Below are 14,395 nucleotides of genomic sequence, written 5' to 3' on the forward strand. Positions count from 1 at the left end.
TTACAAAAAAGCATGACAAGATTTCACTTCTACTGCTGAAAATCTGCACCCATTAGTGTAGTGAATCATATCTATTTTACCGTCACTGGCCTCACTTTATCTATACATATATAAATTAAAGTCTCCCACAGTTTCTGTCTTTGTGTTTGGGCTAATTTTAGCACCTACAGTAAGGATATGATTTTTCACTAATAGATAGACTGATTTACAATGAACATTTTTATATATAATTTACAAATATTTCATAAAAATTGAACAAATTTAAGTCCCCACCATCGTAAAGCTGCCCAGCTACAGTGCATAGCCAGTGAGCTTCTGCAGACATCCTCAACGACCTGCGATGTGGGATGCATAACATATTAAGCTGGTGAGAAGAGATTTTTTGGTACGGAATGTGTGTTTAAGATGTGTTAAGGGAAATACAGGAAACGGTCACACAGGAAAGTCTGCTTGTGCTGGAATGGTGCTGTAGTCAGTCGGCCAGGAAGTGACCACAGCTTGCACTGAACTCCACTGTGGTCGGGTGGACCACGCCGTACTGGTGCTACAGTTGGGTAACAAAAAAGTGGCTATCACTCACACGGAACTCACACTTTAGTTGAGCAGACTAGACAGTGTGGTAACTTGTAGCTCTCATCATTGCCATAATTAGTTATGTAACAGAAAATGTTCTTGTCTCCTGAGAACTTTCCTGACATGTGTTACTTAAGTTGTTTAAATTATATGAAACTGACAATATTCAGTTGCTTATTGTTGTTCTCCAAATTTTAAACGCAATTCTGCACATCTTTCTGTAACCAAAAGTACCACTACACCAGATAAGTCATCAGGCTGTAGCTACTTACTGTTACCAGCATGAAGCTGAGCTATGTCACTTGTTTTCTATAATAAGATGGCAGTCTTCTTTGCCACCACTGTCACTGGGAACACACTAGTACAGCTGCCATTTACCGACAGGATATTGTATATTTGAGTACTATACAATGCTGTGATAATGCTTTATGTCAAATTTTCAGCAGTGTTAAGACAAATATGCAAAGGTCTATGCAATACTATGTTAAAAATGCCTAACTGAATAGCTGCTACTTAAGAAGGCAAAATCAGTATTTTGAATGTGGTACTCGAAGTATGTTAACATTTCTTGGAGAGGTTAGTTGAATCAAAAAAGGTTAAATATAATGAATTGTCAACATCAAGATAATAAGCTATAGCACAAGCTCATACAAAGGTGGTCAAAGGAATTTACTTTGGCAAGTTAGAAGGATTATCTAAACATTAGTCTACAGTTAGTAACGTTTCTTGGAGAAGCAATTCACTTCAGTTTTAAAAGTTGCTTCTTGTTTACTGACAACTTCAACAAATACAACACAGAAGAAAATTAATGCTCATCTCTTTTACAAATAATTTTCACTCTTTTTTTTTTTCTGCCATTCCTCACAACAAATAAACTCCGTCTATGTCTAACTGCGATCACAAATAACTGCAAAAAATGCAACTACTTCTCCAAGCAGTGCTGTCATAAAAAATTATTTCAATATTACTGTAAAACTCCATGTTAATGAACCCACTTTTAATTAATATTTCTGTTGGTTCCAGTGAAATTGCCAAAAGAAAGATGTTACTCGGATTTGGTTTTAATGATCCTTTATTAAGGAAAAGTTCACTTTTAAGGAATAAATATTAGTTTCTAAACTGAAATCTATTCATATTGAGAGTCTTAACATTTTTGAATGAGTTGTGTTAAACTGTTCACAGAGAAAATGTCAATAACTCTCAATCTATTCTTATTGCTAACAGCTGATTCTTGTCAAAATAGACCAGTAAGTATTTAAATGCTTGTATATAGGAGCTACGTTACTTTAGTATATGTCAAATACTTTATGGAGTGATGTGATCTTCTTCTTCTTCTTCATTTTCTACATCACAGTTTTAGGTAGATAATTTTGAACAAGTGCCAATTCCCACACACACAGTTCAGATGATATGTCATCACAGAAAATATTGCCCTTCAGTTCTAGTGTGCAAACTGATTACTCTGTACTTTTAAGGAATAAATATTAGTTTCTAAACTGAAATCTATTCATATTGAGAGTCTTAACATTTTTGAATGAGTTGTGTTAAACTGTTCACAGAGAAAATGTCAATAACTCTCAATCTATTCTTATTGCTAACAGCTGATTCTTGTCAAAATAGACCAGTAAGTATTTAAATGCTTGTATATAGGAGCTACGTTACTTTAGTATATGTCAAATACTTTATGGAGTGATGTGATCTTCTTCTTCTTCTTCATTTTCTACATCACAGTTTTAGGTAGATAATTTTGAACAAGTGCCAATTCCCACACACACAGTTCAGATGATATGTCATCACAGAAAATATTGCCCTTCAGTTCTAGTGTGCAAACTGATTACTCTGTACTGATTGTCAAAGTGTTAAATACTACAATGGAAGTTTACTGTAGTTATGGCTAGCAACATAAAAAAATCTTTGAGAGTAGGCAGAAGAAGACCATTATCCTAACGATGAGGACTATCTGAACATTAAACTCTTCAACAGGTGAAAGAAATATAATTTGAAACCGTCTTTTTTTTCTGCAGGATATACTGAAAAATAAGAAGGCATTCTTGAATGCTGGAACTCTGTCTTTTGTGTTTAAAAAAGTAAGAACATTCATGTTTAAACCTTCAAAATGGCCTACACACATCCAGTTTAAATGAACCATTATCCCCTCATGTCAAAATTCAGACAGTTTTCTGAACTGAAGGTGTGTAGGTTATACTAAGTTTACCTGCCCGGTCCCTGAAATCTGGCATTCTGTGCAGTTTGTGTGGGACAATAAAGTTACAATGGAGAACAGAAAATGTTCAAATGTGTGTGAATTCTTAAGGGACCAAACTGCTGAGGTCATTGGTCCCTAGACTCACACACTACTTAAACTAACTTATACTAAGAATGACACACGCACCCATGCCCGGGGGAGAACTCAAACCTCTGGCGGGAGGGGCTGTGCAATCAGTGACATGGCGCCTTTAACTGTGCGGCTAGGAGAACAGAAAAAGGAGAGCTTTTTCTCCACACAACTGGAGTAAGAAACACATTCTACAGCCACAATTCCAGGTTGAGATTAGGTGCAGTTGCCAGATGTTGTAAAATAAAAAGAGTGGCCACTTATTTGTTTATAACAAAATCACAAAAAGTTACATGGCCCTTCCATATATTTATGAGAGGGTATAAAATATAAAGAACACAAAACAACATACTAATCGTTTTCAGACATTCTTAACTTTAAACTAATTTTCTAGTGAAGGCTAATGCATCAGGAGCACATTCTGAACCATGTGTGAATTAGTTTGCAGATGCTGGAGAAAGCAGAGTAAATTAGTATTGCTGGTTGTTGCTACAGTTTCGAAGCTCACACATTGCTAGTATTCACAAAATTCAACATTACAGAAGAAACTATGATAGTCATTTTCAAGAATATAAGTTTTAAGATTATATTTATTCCATGAAATATAGTTTATAATTAACTTACACACAAAACGGAGAATTATTCACTCCAGGTAAAAAAATAAGGAGCAGAAGAAAATTCGGGCAAAAAAACGGAAGGTCCATTAATAACGGAGAGTTTGGTAACATTAAGTTCAGGTTACATGTGATTGGGGAAATTGTACAATTACAGTGGCAACTATTCATTTATCATCGATGAAGTCTAGTCTCTTGGGCAGATGGACAGCCTGTTTGAAATAAGCAGTTATCTTGAGTAGTCGCTCAGACATGACATCACATGTAACAAACTGACTGGTTAAACAAAAATTTAATTCGAGAATGTGAGGTAATTGACTTTGAAAGTACTGAACATTGGAAGATGAATATGTTGCCATGTCTGACAATGAATATGTGTCCAGGAACATTTTCCATGCTGATGGAACTGAGATAATCTATAATTCATTAACATAAAAAAATATTCCTAGTCCGTTCACTAGGAAAATGTCATGGAGGTTGTATGTTAACAGTGATGGAAGTTAAATGTTTCCAGCATTAACAAGGAAAAATTTTAAACTCTCAGGTGATCTAAAAACATAAAAGCAATACTGTGCACATACAATTTTACTGCAATGCCTGGATGACAGTTGAAATTTGTATGACGTTTCTTAGGAATGTAGATGCTGAGATGGGTGGAGCAGGAAGGAAGATAATTCTTATTACAGACAGATGTCGTGCACACTCAAAGGTTACGACATTCCTTTGGAATGTTGATGGGTTTCTACCTATTAACTGTATATGTTACCTGCAGCCTCCTGGACATAATTCATCCTGTGGGAGCTAAATACAGACTCGCTGTTGTGCAAAGGTCAGTTTCATTTATGGAAAGAGAGGAAGTAATAAGAGTGGATATTTTGCAGGCTATGCACATGTTTGCTGCTACCTGTACTGTCTTGAAACCTGCTGGCTGCAGCTCAGTGTCAGTTGCCATGTTCTTACATGGCAGGAAAATTTCATGGAGGTAACTTCCCTGGATAAGGATAATTTCCCTGAATGCTGCCACACATACTTTAGCATGTATGACATTTCAAGACACTGTTGTGATGACAGACAGCTTGACTTGTGTGGTGTTCTAATGAAGAACCAAGCACAGTTGGTAAATGATGGGAGGATGAGGAAGGGGGAGAGGAGGAGAGGATGGTGGTGATTCAGCTGCCTTTTGCTGCAGCTGTTAGAAAGTGTTTTTCATTGATAAGTGTAGATGGGTTGGTTTTAGCAAATACCAACCAGCTACAGTGACAATTCCTCTCAGTATGTTATGCTGGCAGGAAATAGCAAACTACACATTTTTATATTTTTTTTATTCATGAAATAAATTATATATTTAAGGATTTTTTTCCTTATCATGTAACTGTATTTGTCTATTGCATTAGCTTAATAATATAAACAATTTATTCTTCATTCCTCATTCCAGATGCTGCCTTTAAATCTAGATACCAACTGGTGATTTTAATGTAAACTGAAAATGCATGCCTATTAAATTAATTAATCGTGTGTAGCACAAAATAATGTTTATTTTTTGTAATTTGCTACAACCGAGTCATGTGCATTTGTGACTAAATAATTCTACCGATTTAGGCTAAATCTTCCAAATTCTGATTATGGATAACTTCATTAACATACTAAGATTAAACCCCTAATCAAGGGAAATACCATTTAAGGAAAAACTATTTAAGCCCTCCAGAGATTTGTTTAAAGGAAAATGTGTACTATAGTATTAGTAATTTACTCATTCAAAAATCATTTTACAAGTTTAATTTACTTATTAAATACATCTACAAGGTGTTTCATTATACTAGCTAGACTATCAGAATTTTTTAACAGGAAGTACTCTCCTAACGAGACAATCAAGCTCACTAGAGATACCAAAGATTAATAATCATCTGATACTAAATGTCACAGAGATCTGCAAACAAACTGATTCTTGATAAGATACCAAGATGTATTTACCCAGTGCTTCCTTTGTGTTGCCATATAACAAATATTCTCGAAATTGGTTTGTCACATCTTCTTCACATTTCTTATTCATTTGCTCATCTGTACGGACCTCACATACATTCTGCTGAGGAACAACAGGATTCCCAGCAAGTGAACTTGTTGAAGATGATGATGAAGAAGAAGAGCACGAAACAAGCAGCTCTGCTATATCTGCTCCAACTACTGTCTGAAACATCATGCGAATTGTTATACATACATTATGAGTTTTAAGTTATGCTCCCATTTATTTAAAAAACCACCAAGTAATCTGTTTAATGGCTTTATTTGAATCATTAGTCGTTGAAGCCAATATACAGGGTGATTCAAAAAGAAAGAAGAGATTTCAGTTGTTTATTACTGACAAACTATGAAAGATAGAAACACATTACGCATGTCACTGGATAGAGGAAGGTTGAAAGTTGTACATCTGCACAGACACTTTACCATACACTCAATAGGAGGACCGTGCATCGCTCAAGAAACGTCAAAATGGTAGCCCATTTTATTCCATACACAACTGCACAGATCCCTGTCTATTTAACTGATAGCTTCAACAATTCAATCTTTCAGCTCTTGAAGAGTAGCTGCTACAGGTTGAACATAGACTCTGTCTTATGTAACCCCCCCCCCCCCCCCCAAAAAAAAAAAAAGGTACGAGGTCTGGTGACCTGAGACCAAAAGCAATGAACAAGATCTTGTTGTCCATCTCTTCCAACCCAATGTTGTGGTATGGTGGTGTTAAGGTAATGCTGCACCTCAAGATGAAAGTGAGATGGGACAGTGTCATGCATAAAAATGAAATCATCGGAATCTTCATGAAGTTGAGGAAACAACAAATTTTGCAGCATGTCCAGCTATGAGATTCCTATCTTAGTTTTCTTCATATAAAAGAAAGGTCCTTAAATTTTGTGTTCGCAAATAGCACAAAACACACCCAGTTTCAGTGAGTCTCTCATGTTTGAAAACTCCAGAATTTTATGCCACCAAATTCTTACCTTATCGTGGTTTACTTTACTCCTTGGAAGAAATGTCGATACATTTGAAAAGGCAAGTAATTTGGAAAAAGTGTCCTCTGCCATATCCTGAAGAATTTAAATGCAAAATTTGTACTTGTTTTACAGTTGCTGAGATACAATTGCTGCAGAATCTGCTACTTGTAAGGCTTCATATGCAGGCATCATTTCAGAACATACCACACTGTTGTTTGAGGATGTTGAAGTTCCTTACCTGTCTGTCTTGTGAACAGGTTGTGTGATTGCATCTCACTTATGTTCAACATTTTCATCAGATGTGCATGGCCAATGAGTGCTCTTATATTTGCATATGCAACAAACTTCCACAAATTTTGTATGCAAGTCATAAATCTGCTGGTGCAGACGTGGATTTTTGCTGAATCGGCAGCAGAATGCAAGCTGCACTTGAACAATGGACTGACTACATGAGAATTCCAACATACAAACTTATTTCTTTTGGGGTGTAGTCACTGTGTCAAAACTTATAATCTTCCTCTATCCAGTGACATGCACAATATGTTTCTCTTTTGTAGTTTTTAATAAAAAACTGAAATCTGTTCTTTCTTTTTGAATCGCCAAGTAGAGCTAAGTAGAAGTAACCTCTTCACCCCTTAAAGACTTATTTCTCATACATCAGTTAATACATTGGCTACAAAACACACACTTATCAATTTTTGGGGGGAAAAAATCCTACTTTGTCTGAATATGCTACCTAAGTTTTAGCAGGCAACATAATCGTGATTTTTCTATTAATAATGTTTTTTATGACTTTGTAAAACACCATTTTGAAACCGCCCTTTAACATCAATGACATCTGCACATCTCTGCAAGACATTATCACAGTGAAAAGTGAACTGCACCAGATAAGGTTTATGTATGTTAGTTCTCATTGTCTCTAAAAATAAAATACCACCAAACCGTAAGTTCTTTTGTTAAAGTAAGGTTTATCATTGTGTCATTTGTGTACAGCACAGACAGAATAAATTGGCCACCATTTACAGTAAACATCAATACAGTTTAAGATTAAAATACAAGCACTTCATCTCGTAAAATCTAAATGGTACTGATTGATGAAAGCAAACAAACACTGATAGAAGCATTGCTGACTTATAAACTCACCCCATTTTGCCTTAACAAGAGTATCAGAAGTCGCCACAGTAATATAACTGAGCCTCGATCGTACAAGTTGGGATCACGTTCTGCCTTTTTGATCTTACGTGAGCAGAATGAAATTAATGAATTTTTATGTGTAACATCCCTGAAAACAATAAATATCTTTGTAGGTCATGCATTCACTACATATTTAACCAATAAATTTCAAACGCAAAATAAAAAAACATATTCATATACCTAATAAGTGGGCCAGGATAATCTTCTAAATCACTGTCAGGGATCATATGAGAAATATCACATATCTCTATGACAGCAGGCTGCCCTTCTAGGGGGCACTGAGGCAGAATTTTCAACATTCGACCTCTTGTGGTCCACACTCCTGAAATGAATTGATGATCTACATATTTATGGAGTACTAAGGAAAAGAAAATTTCTGAACATTGAGAGTTGTGTGTATAGTGTACTGATGTAATGTAAACCACTTGAAACAATAAAAATTTTTAAGCATTTTGCTGTGTGAGCTCATGCAAAACAGTAATATTTTTTAAGTATTCAACTGTGTGAGCACATACAATGTGATTATAATGATGCCTTCACAACACATCAGTATACAGTCTCCAAAATGACATGTAGCATTTGAAAAATGAAATTTAAATTGTAAAAAAAGAACATTAGGGTTTACTGTCCCAATGGCAAAAAGATTGTTACAGATGGAACTTATGCTCAAGTTTGACCTCCATTGTGGGCGGGAGGGAGGGAGGGAGGGAGGGAGGGAGGGTGGTGGTGGAGGAGGAGGAGGATACTGGAGGTGGAAGGAGGAGATGGAGGAGAGGAGGAGATGGAGGTACAAAATTGGACATGGCCTTTTCAAAGAAGCCATCCTGACGTTTGGATTTTCAATTTCTATTTAGGGAAGCAATACAATATCTATTTTTCAATGGGTACATGTAAATTTGGAACCCAATGGCACGAAATGCATGTATGGAGGCTTAAAAAAGCGACGCTTTCTTCAAACAAATACTTTCACTATCTACAAAATTAAAAATAAAAACACATTCTACAACTTTAAATTTCTTTCTTCTCTACCTTTGACATGAGCGGCCATAAATTTCACAGGTGTTAGACGCTGGGGAGTGGTACTTGCTGTTCCTTCCAGTACTGAAGGTTCAGATTGCTCACGTGGCCTGCAAGATAAAAAAATTAGTTATCAATTTAATTTTTACACTATAAAAGTCAGGGGCAAAGGTTGGGACTAGGAATCTGAAAACTGCAACTCTGCTTATATTGCAATATGAAATCAAACATGAATACCTTTGTGAATGGAGTGTACTCTAGTAATGGAGGAGTACAAATCTTATTTTTAAATAGTGAAGTGTGTAATACTTTCTATGTTACTATTCCTATGACATTCTTGTCCTTGATAATAATTTTGAGATATTAAATAATTTTATGAATTTAATAGTCCACTTATTTCACAGTTGTATGTACAAACAGTTTGCACTGGTATTGCAAAAGTATACTTCTAGAACATCTGCTTGAAGAGTAATGGTAAAAACTATACTGAAAGGTAACTTTTTAAACTTAAACAAACCTGACGTTACCAGTAACATTAACATCACAAAATCTAATTTGAAACTGTTGGTCGAAAACAGAAAATAAATGTCTAACCAGCTGTGAAAAATGAAGAGGCCTTACCATCACCACCACAGAGTCTATAAATCAAATATTCCTGTTAAAGTTTAGCACAAAGAAACTCAATATAATGCACTTTCCTCTCATGATGCTGTCTGGTTATTCTGAATGAGCTAAATTATTTCATTTGATTATTACAGTCTAGAAAAATCACAGAATGCAGAGCTTGATCCACAGTAACATGAATATTATTGAAGCAAATCAAAATTACTTTCTGGATCACCAGTAGCAAACACACAGAACATTTCCACAGTATAAAAGAAAGGAGAAGAGAAACATATCAAAATCAATTTTGTTGTTATAGTTTCCCAGCATATTATAACAATACAAAATCTATATAACTAATGAGTATATCTACAGTGACATTAAATTAACATAACCAAAAATGTAATACACTACTGTAGTAGTTTAGTTACACACAAATAAATGTACTCAGATCACACCAAGGCTTTTAATAGCATTTTTCTAACAGTACACAAGAAAACATACTGTTCTGGCGTAACCACAAGCACCAGAACGAAGAAGAAATATGTAAGAGAAGAGAAGGCAGTGAAACAACATCAGCCAAGGAGGCACTTATTAAGACCACACCATGACAGGAGCTGCCTCTACAAAAGGAGAATATAAGCGCCGCTCTTGCCACCCTCAGCCGCTCAGTATTCGGACAGTATCCACACAGTTGTATACCGGCACTCGCAGAACAGTTATTAGTGATAGATATCCATTGCTTGTTTGAACATTGTCTATAGTGATGAACATTACTGTTTCCATGTCATCCACTGCCTGTGAAACTTGATGTAAATACAAATACAAGTTAAGTATTGTCATTCTTCTTATTTGTAATAAAAACTATTAATGTGATTTTGCTTTAATTGTTGTATAGCACTCCGAGAATGCAGCATCCATTAGGCATCCTATATGAGACGAGTAGGCAAGACTCCACATTTGGCAAAGAGAATCCGCCGAATCCAGTGCCTGGTGGCCACAGAATTGTTGTTTCTGTTTTTTGTACTGGCGCCTTAATTCTCTCTTTGCAGAGGTGCTCACTGCTTTAATAGTTTCTTGTTGTTTTTGCTAATTCGTGTTTTCAGATGGGAGTTGCAGAAATTGCCCCCCCCCCCCCCTCTTTCTGCATTTGAATCTTCCAACATGCCCACCCCACCTGTCCCACCCACTGCTCAGGTGCCGCAGCTGCACACGTTAGATTCCACAAAGCTAATGCATAATGCAAATGTTTCAGTTCTAGACTTAAAAAATCTCCACATTACTCAACACAGTGCAGCAACTGCTGGCCAACACTGTGTGTCTGATGGAAGAAGCACCACCTACTACAGCTGCTACACCACCTTTTCGACAGTTTTGTGAACGAGAAGAAAAATGGCTCGAGTGGTTGTCACAATTTGAAGCCCACGTCATCACCCACAATGTACCAGGTACTGTAAAACTTCCCTGTGTACTATCAACAGTAGGAAGTGCAGTGTTTGGACTCCTACAAAAACTGTTCCCTAATCCCACTCCGAGTGAACTTGCTTACGACGATGTGGTAGCGTCCCTAACTAACCGACAAGTGAGTGTGGTAGCAGCTAGGTGTCAATTCTTTACTTGAAAAAAACTGTCATAACAAACTTATCACAAATCAGTAACAGATTTGCAAGGTATGACAAGGAAATGCAAGTTCAAATGTGCTTGTGGTGCTTTATATTCAGATGTTGCTTGATGCAATCGTGTACAATGTACCTGATGTCAAACTCAGAGAAAAAATTTGGAAACAGTCTGCTCCATCATTTCATCAGGTAGTGCAAACACTAGGTCAGTAAGATTCTAGTGCCTTGTCGGCTCATACATTTGAGCAGCCAGCTATTTGCCAGGTAGAGTCCCTTGCTGGCACTCAACCCATTCCGCACTGGCAGCGTGCGCTTGCCATGTGGAGTAAACAATGTTCCACGCCGCATAAGCAGTTCGCAACACAGACGGCTACACAGGCAAACAGAATTAAGTCTTGCCCTCAATGTTATTCGAGGCACAAATGCCAAGACTGCCCCTCCCAACAAGTTCAGTATTATGCCTATGGTAGGAAAGGACACGTGCAATCTGTATGTTTGCAACGGAACAAACATAAGAATTTGGCCCATTCGCAAAAATCTAATCACAAGGACCATGTCATAAATGCAGTATATTCAATGTCTGCAATGGGTTTTAGCAAAAACAGCATGCGTGCTGTTTCTACAGTGATACACCAGTCAAACAAACTTTTTGTTCATTGACTTATTTGTGGCAAATGTGTGAAATTTCAGTTGGACACAGGTACCTCTGTCACATTGCTAGATCATCACACATATGAACTTTGAGGCTCCTCATGCCTGTCTAAAATTAGCACGCAACTGACGGCTTGTAATGGACGTGACATTCCCATTCTCGGAACATGCACTTTGCCTGGCATGTACCACTTGCATATGCGAACAGTGACTTTTACAGCGCTACAATCACGTGAGTGTGTGAACATATTTGGTCTTCATTCTTTTGACTTGTTTGGGTTTAACATTCAGGACAATGTGTTGTCAGTGTCTGCATTCGATGCAAAAGGCAGTGTAGCTAGTGTGCTAAAATAATTCCCAGAACTTTTTTCTAGAAGTTTAGGCATGGCTAATAATTTTGTTGCACATATTATTCTGAAAGACGATGCTCAGCCAAAATTTTGCCAGGCTAGAACTATTCCCATTGTATTATGGGTCAAAGTCACTGCTGAACTTAAAGAATTGCAAGATGGCAGAATTATTGTACCCACATCAGTTAGTCAATGGGCAAGTCCACTGGTTTTGCTTCCCACACCTTCAGGTGGTATTCACTTCCGTGTTGACATTAAGTCTAATGTTAACCCACAAACTGTGACAAACTTATCCATTGCCATGCCCAGAGGATCTTATGGACAAATTAGGCACTGGATGCTACTTTTCAAAAAATTGATTTGTGTGACACGTATCTTCAAATACTGCTTGATGAAGAATCTCAAAAAGCGTGTGTGGTCAATATTCGTTTGGGTTTGTTTAAATATTGGTGTTTACCTTTTGGCAGTGCTTCCACACTCACCATTTTCCAATGGTATTTGGAACAGCTGACTGCACAAGTGCCAAATTGTTCAAACTCTTTGGACGATATTGTAGTAGTAGGTCTTACACCTGAAGAACATATTGCAAATGTATGTCCTTTGTTTCGTGTGTTGTCTGATGCAGGACTTAAGTGTAGACTGGACAAGTGTGACTCTTTTAAACCTGAGTGGCAGTATTTTGGTCATGTCACGAACAATCAAGGGGTACATCCTCTTCAGTTGCATTTGTTAGCCATACAGGATTTGCCAGTTCCTTGGAATGACACAGAATTGCAGTCAGTCTTAGAGAAAATGAACTATGTGTAACATTCATACCAAATATTACACACATAGCGGCTCCATTGCATGACAAGCATATTCCCTTTGTTTGGACAGACGAGTGCCAAGTAACTTTTCAAAAACTTAAAGATGCATTGCTCAGTGATAGATGCTTAGTTCTCTTTGATACTGACAAACCAGTTGTATTGCAAGTTGACACTTCCTCTTAGGGAATCCGTGCAGTGCTTTCACACAGAATTGGTGATAAAGACAGGCCTATTGCTTTCGCATCAAAGGTGTTGTCCAAAGCTCAGTGTAACTATTTACATATTGAGAAGGGGGCATTGGCTATTGTGTATGGTGTCACCAAATTTCACCATTATTTGAAAGGCAGAAAATTCTACTTAGTAAAAGATCACAAGCCCTTGCAGTCATTTGATCTGACAGAACTGGTTCCTGTACGAACTGCCCAAAAATTGCAAAGACGGGCTTTGTTGCTGTATCAATATCAGTACGAGATTGTGTATCGTCCGACAACTCACCATGGTAATGCGAACGCACTTTCACGTCTGCCGATTGGCCCTAATAAAGACTCTGATGCTTCTGCTGCATCTTGTTGTCACATCAATCCACAGGATTCTGAGTTGCTTCAGTCTTTCCCACTGAGCTATAAGACTGCACAAGCCATGGAATCTGATTCAGATTTGAACATTTTGCTCAAGTACATTCACAAATCTTGAGCCTCGTTCCTTGAATAGCATTAAGAACTCTGTAGTGCGCCGATACTTTGCACGTCTGCATAGCCTCGCTGTGCAGATAGGTGTGAATCTTGTACAAAATGACAGTCGACAGTCACGTGTGTTGATCCCTAAAGCTTTGCAAAAATAAGTGTTGCAGTTACTTCACCAAGGACATTGGGGGATTGTTCATATGAAACAGTTAGTGCATCGACACTGTACTTGGCAGGGTATACACACCCAAATAGAACAGTTGATGTCACAGTGTCACGCACGTGCGGAAAATCAGTTCGCTCCACCACAAAAATTCCCTTCTTAGCCTAAGTCACACTCACTATGGCAATGTGTGCACATAGACTTTGCAGGACCTTTTTGGAAAACTCGCTGGTTGATTGTGGTTGACTCATATAGCAAGTTTCCTTTTGCTGTGCTAATGAACTTGACAATGTCACGGCGGACAACTATTACCTGAGGTAATAGTGTCAGACAAAGGACTTCAGTTCATATCAAATGAATTTGAAACATTATGTGAACGCAATAGCATACAGCATTTCACTAATGAACTGCTCTATCCACAGTCAAACATCAAAGTGGGTTTCGTCAGAACCTTCAAGCAGCAGATGGCCAAACTTCACTCCGCAAACACCAAGGATCAAAGATTGTAACTGTTTCTCGCCTCATATCATTCGCACCCATGAGGAGGACCATCACCAGCTGCATTCCTTCACGGCTGCTGCCAACAGACACCTCCACCTTCCTCAGGATCCATCGTCAAAGGCAGGCCCCCAAGTATCGCTTCGCGCCACATGACATTTTTTTACAGGTGTTTTTTTTTTTTTTTTTTTTTGGCAGCAGACATGAGCGCAAGGCAAGATAGTCCATCGACTTTGCGGTTGCATGTATCTTCTTTGAGGTTCAGATGACTTGCAGTGCCAACATCAAAATCAACTTTGCCT

General features: G+C 37.6%; 1 protein-coding gene across 4 annotated transcripts in view; it reads right to left on the reverse strand.

Annotated features, from left to right (window-relative positions):
* The window catches only part of LOC126298662 (protein transport protein Sec16A-like), a 218,653-nt gene that overhangs the window by 71,437 nt on the left and 132,821 nt on the right, over window positions 1–14,395 (reverse strand). For all 4 annotated transcript variants that reach the window (XM_049990088.1, XM_049990087.1, XM_049990085.1 and 1 more), the window contains 4 exons: window positions 8,733–8,830; window positions 7,884–8,025; window positions 7,653–7,791; window positions 5,494–5,707 (listed from right to left, as the gene is read on the reverse strand). In XM_049990088.1, the coding sequence (XP_049846045.1) occupies window positions 5,494–5,707; window positions 7,653–7,791; window positions 7,884–8,025; window positions 8,733–8,830 (593 nt within the window). The remainder of the gene's footprint in view (window positions 1–5,493; window positions 5,708–7,652; window positions 7,792–7,883; window positions 8,026–8,732; window positions 8,831–14,395) is intronic.

Source organism: Schistocerca gregaria, chromosome X, assembly GCF_023897955.1.
Source record: "Schistocerca gregaria isolate iqSchGreg1 chromosome X, iqSchGreg1.2, whole genome shotgun sequence".
Taxonomy (NCBI): domain Eukaryota; kingdom Metazoa; phylum Arthropoda; class Insecta; order Orthoptera; family Acrididae; genus Schistocerca; species Schistocerca gregaria.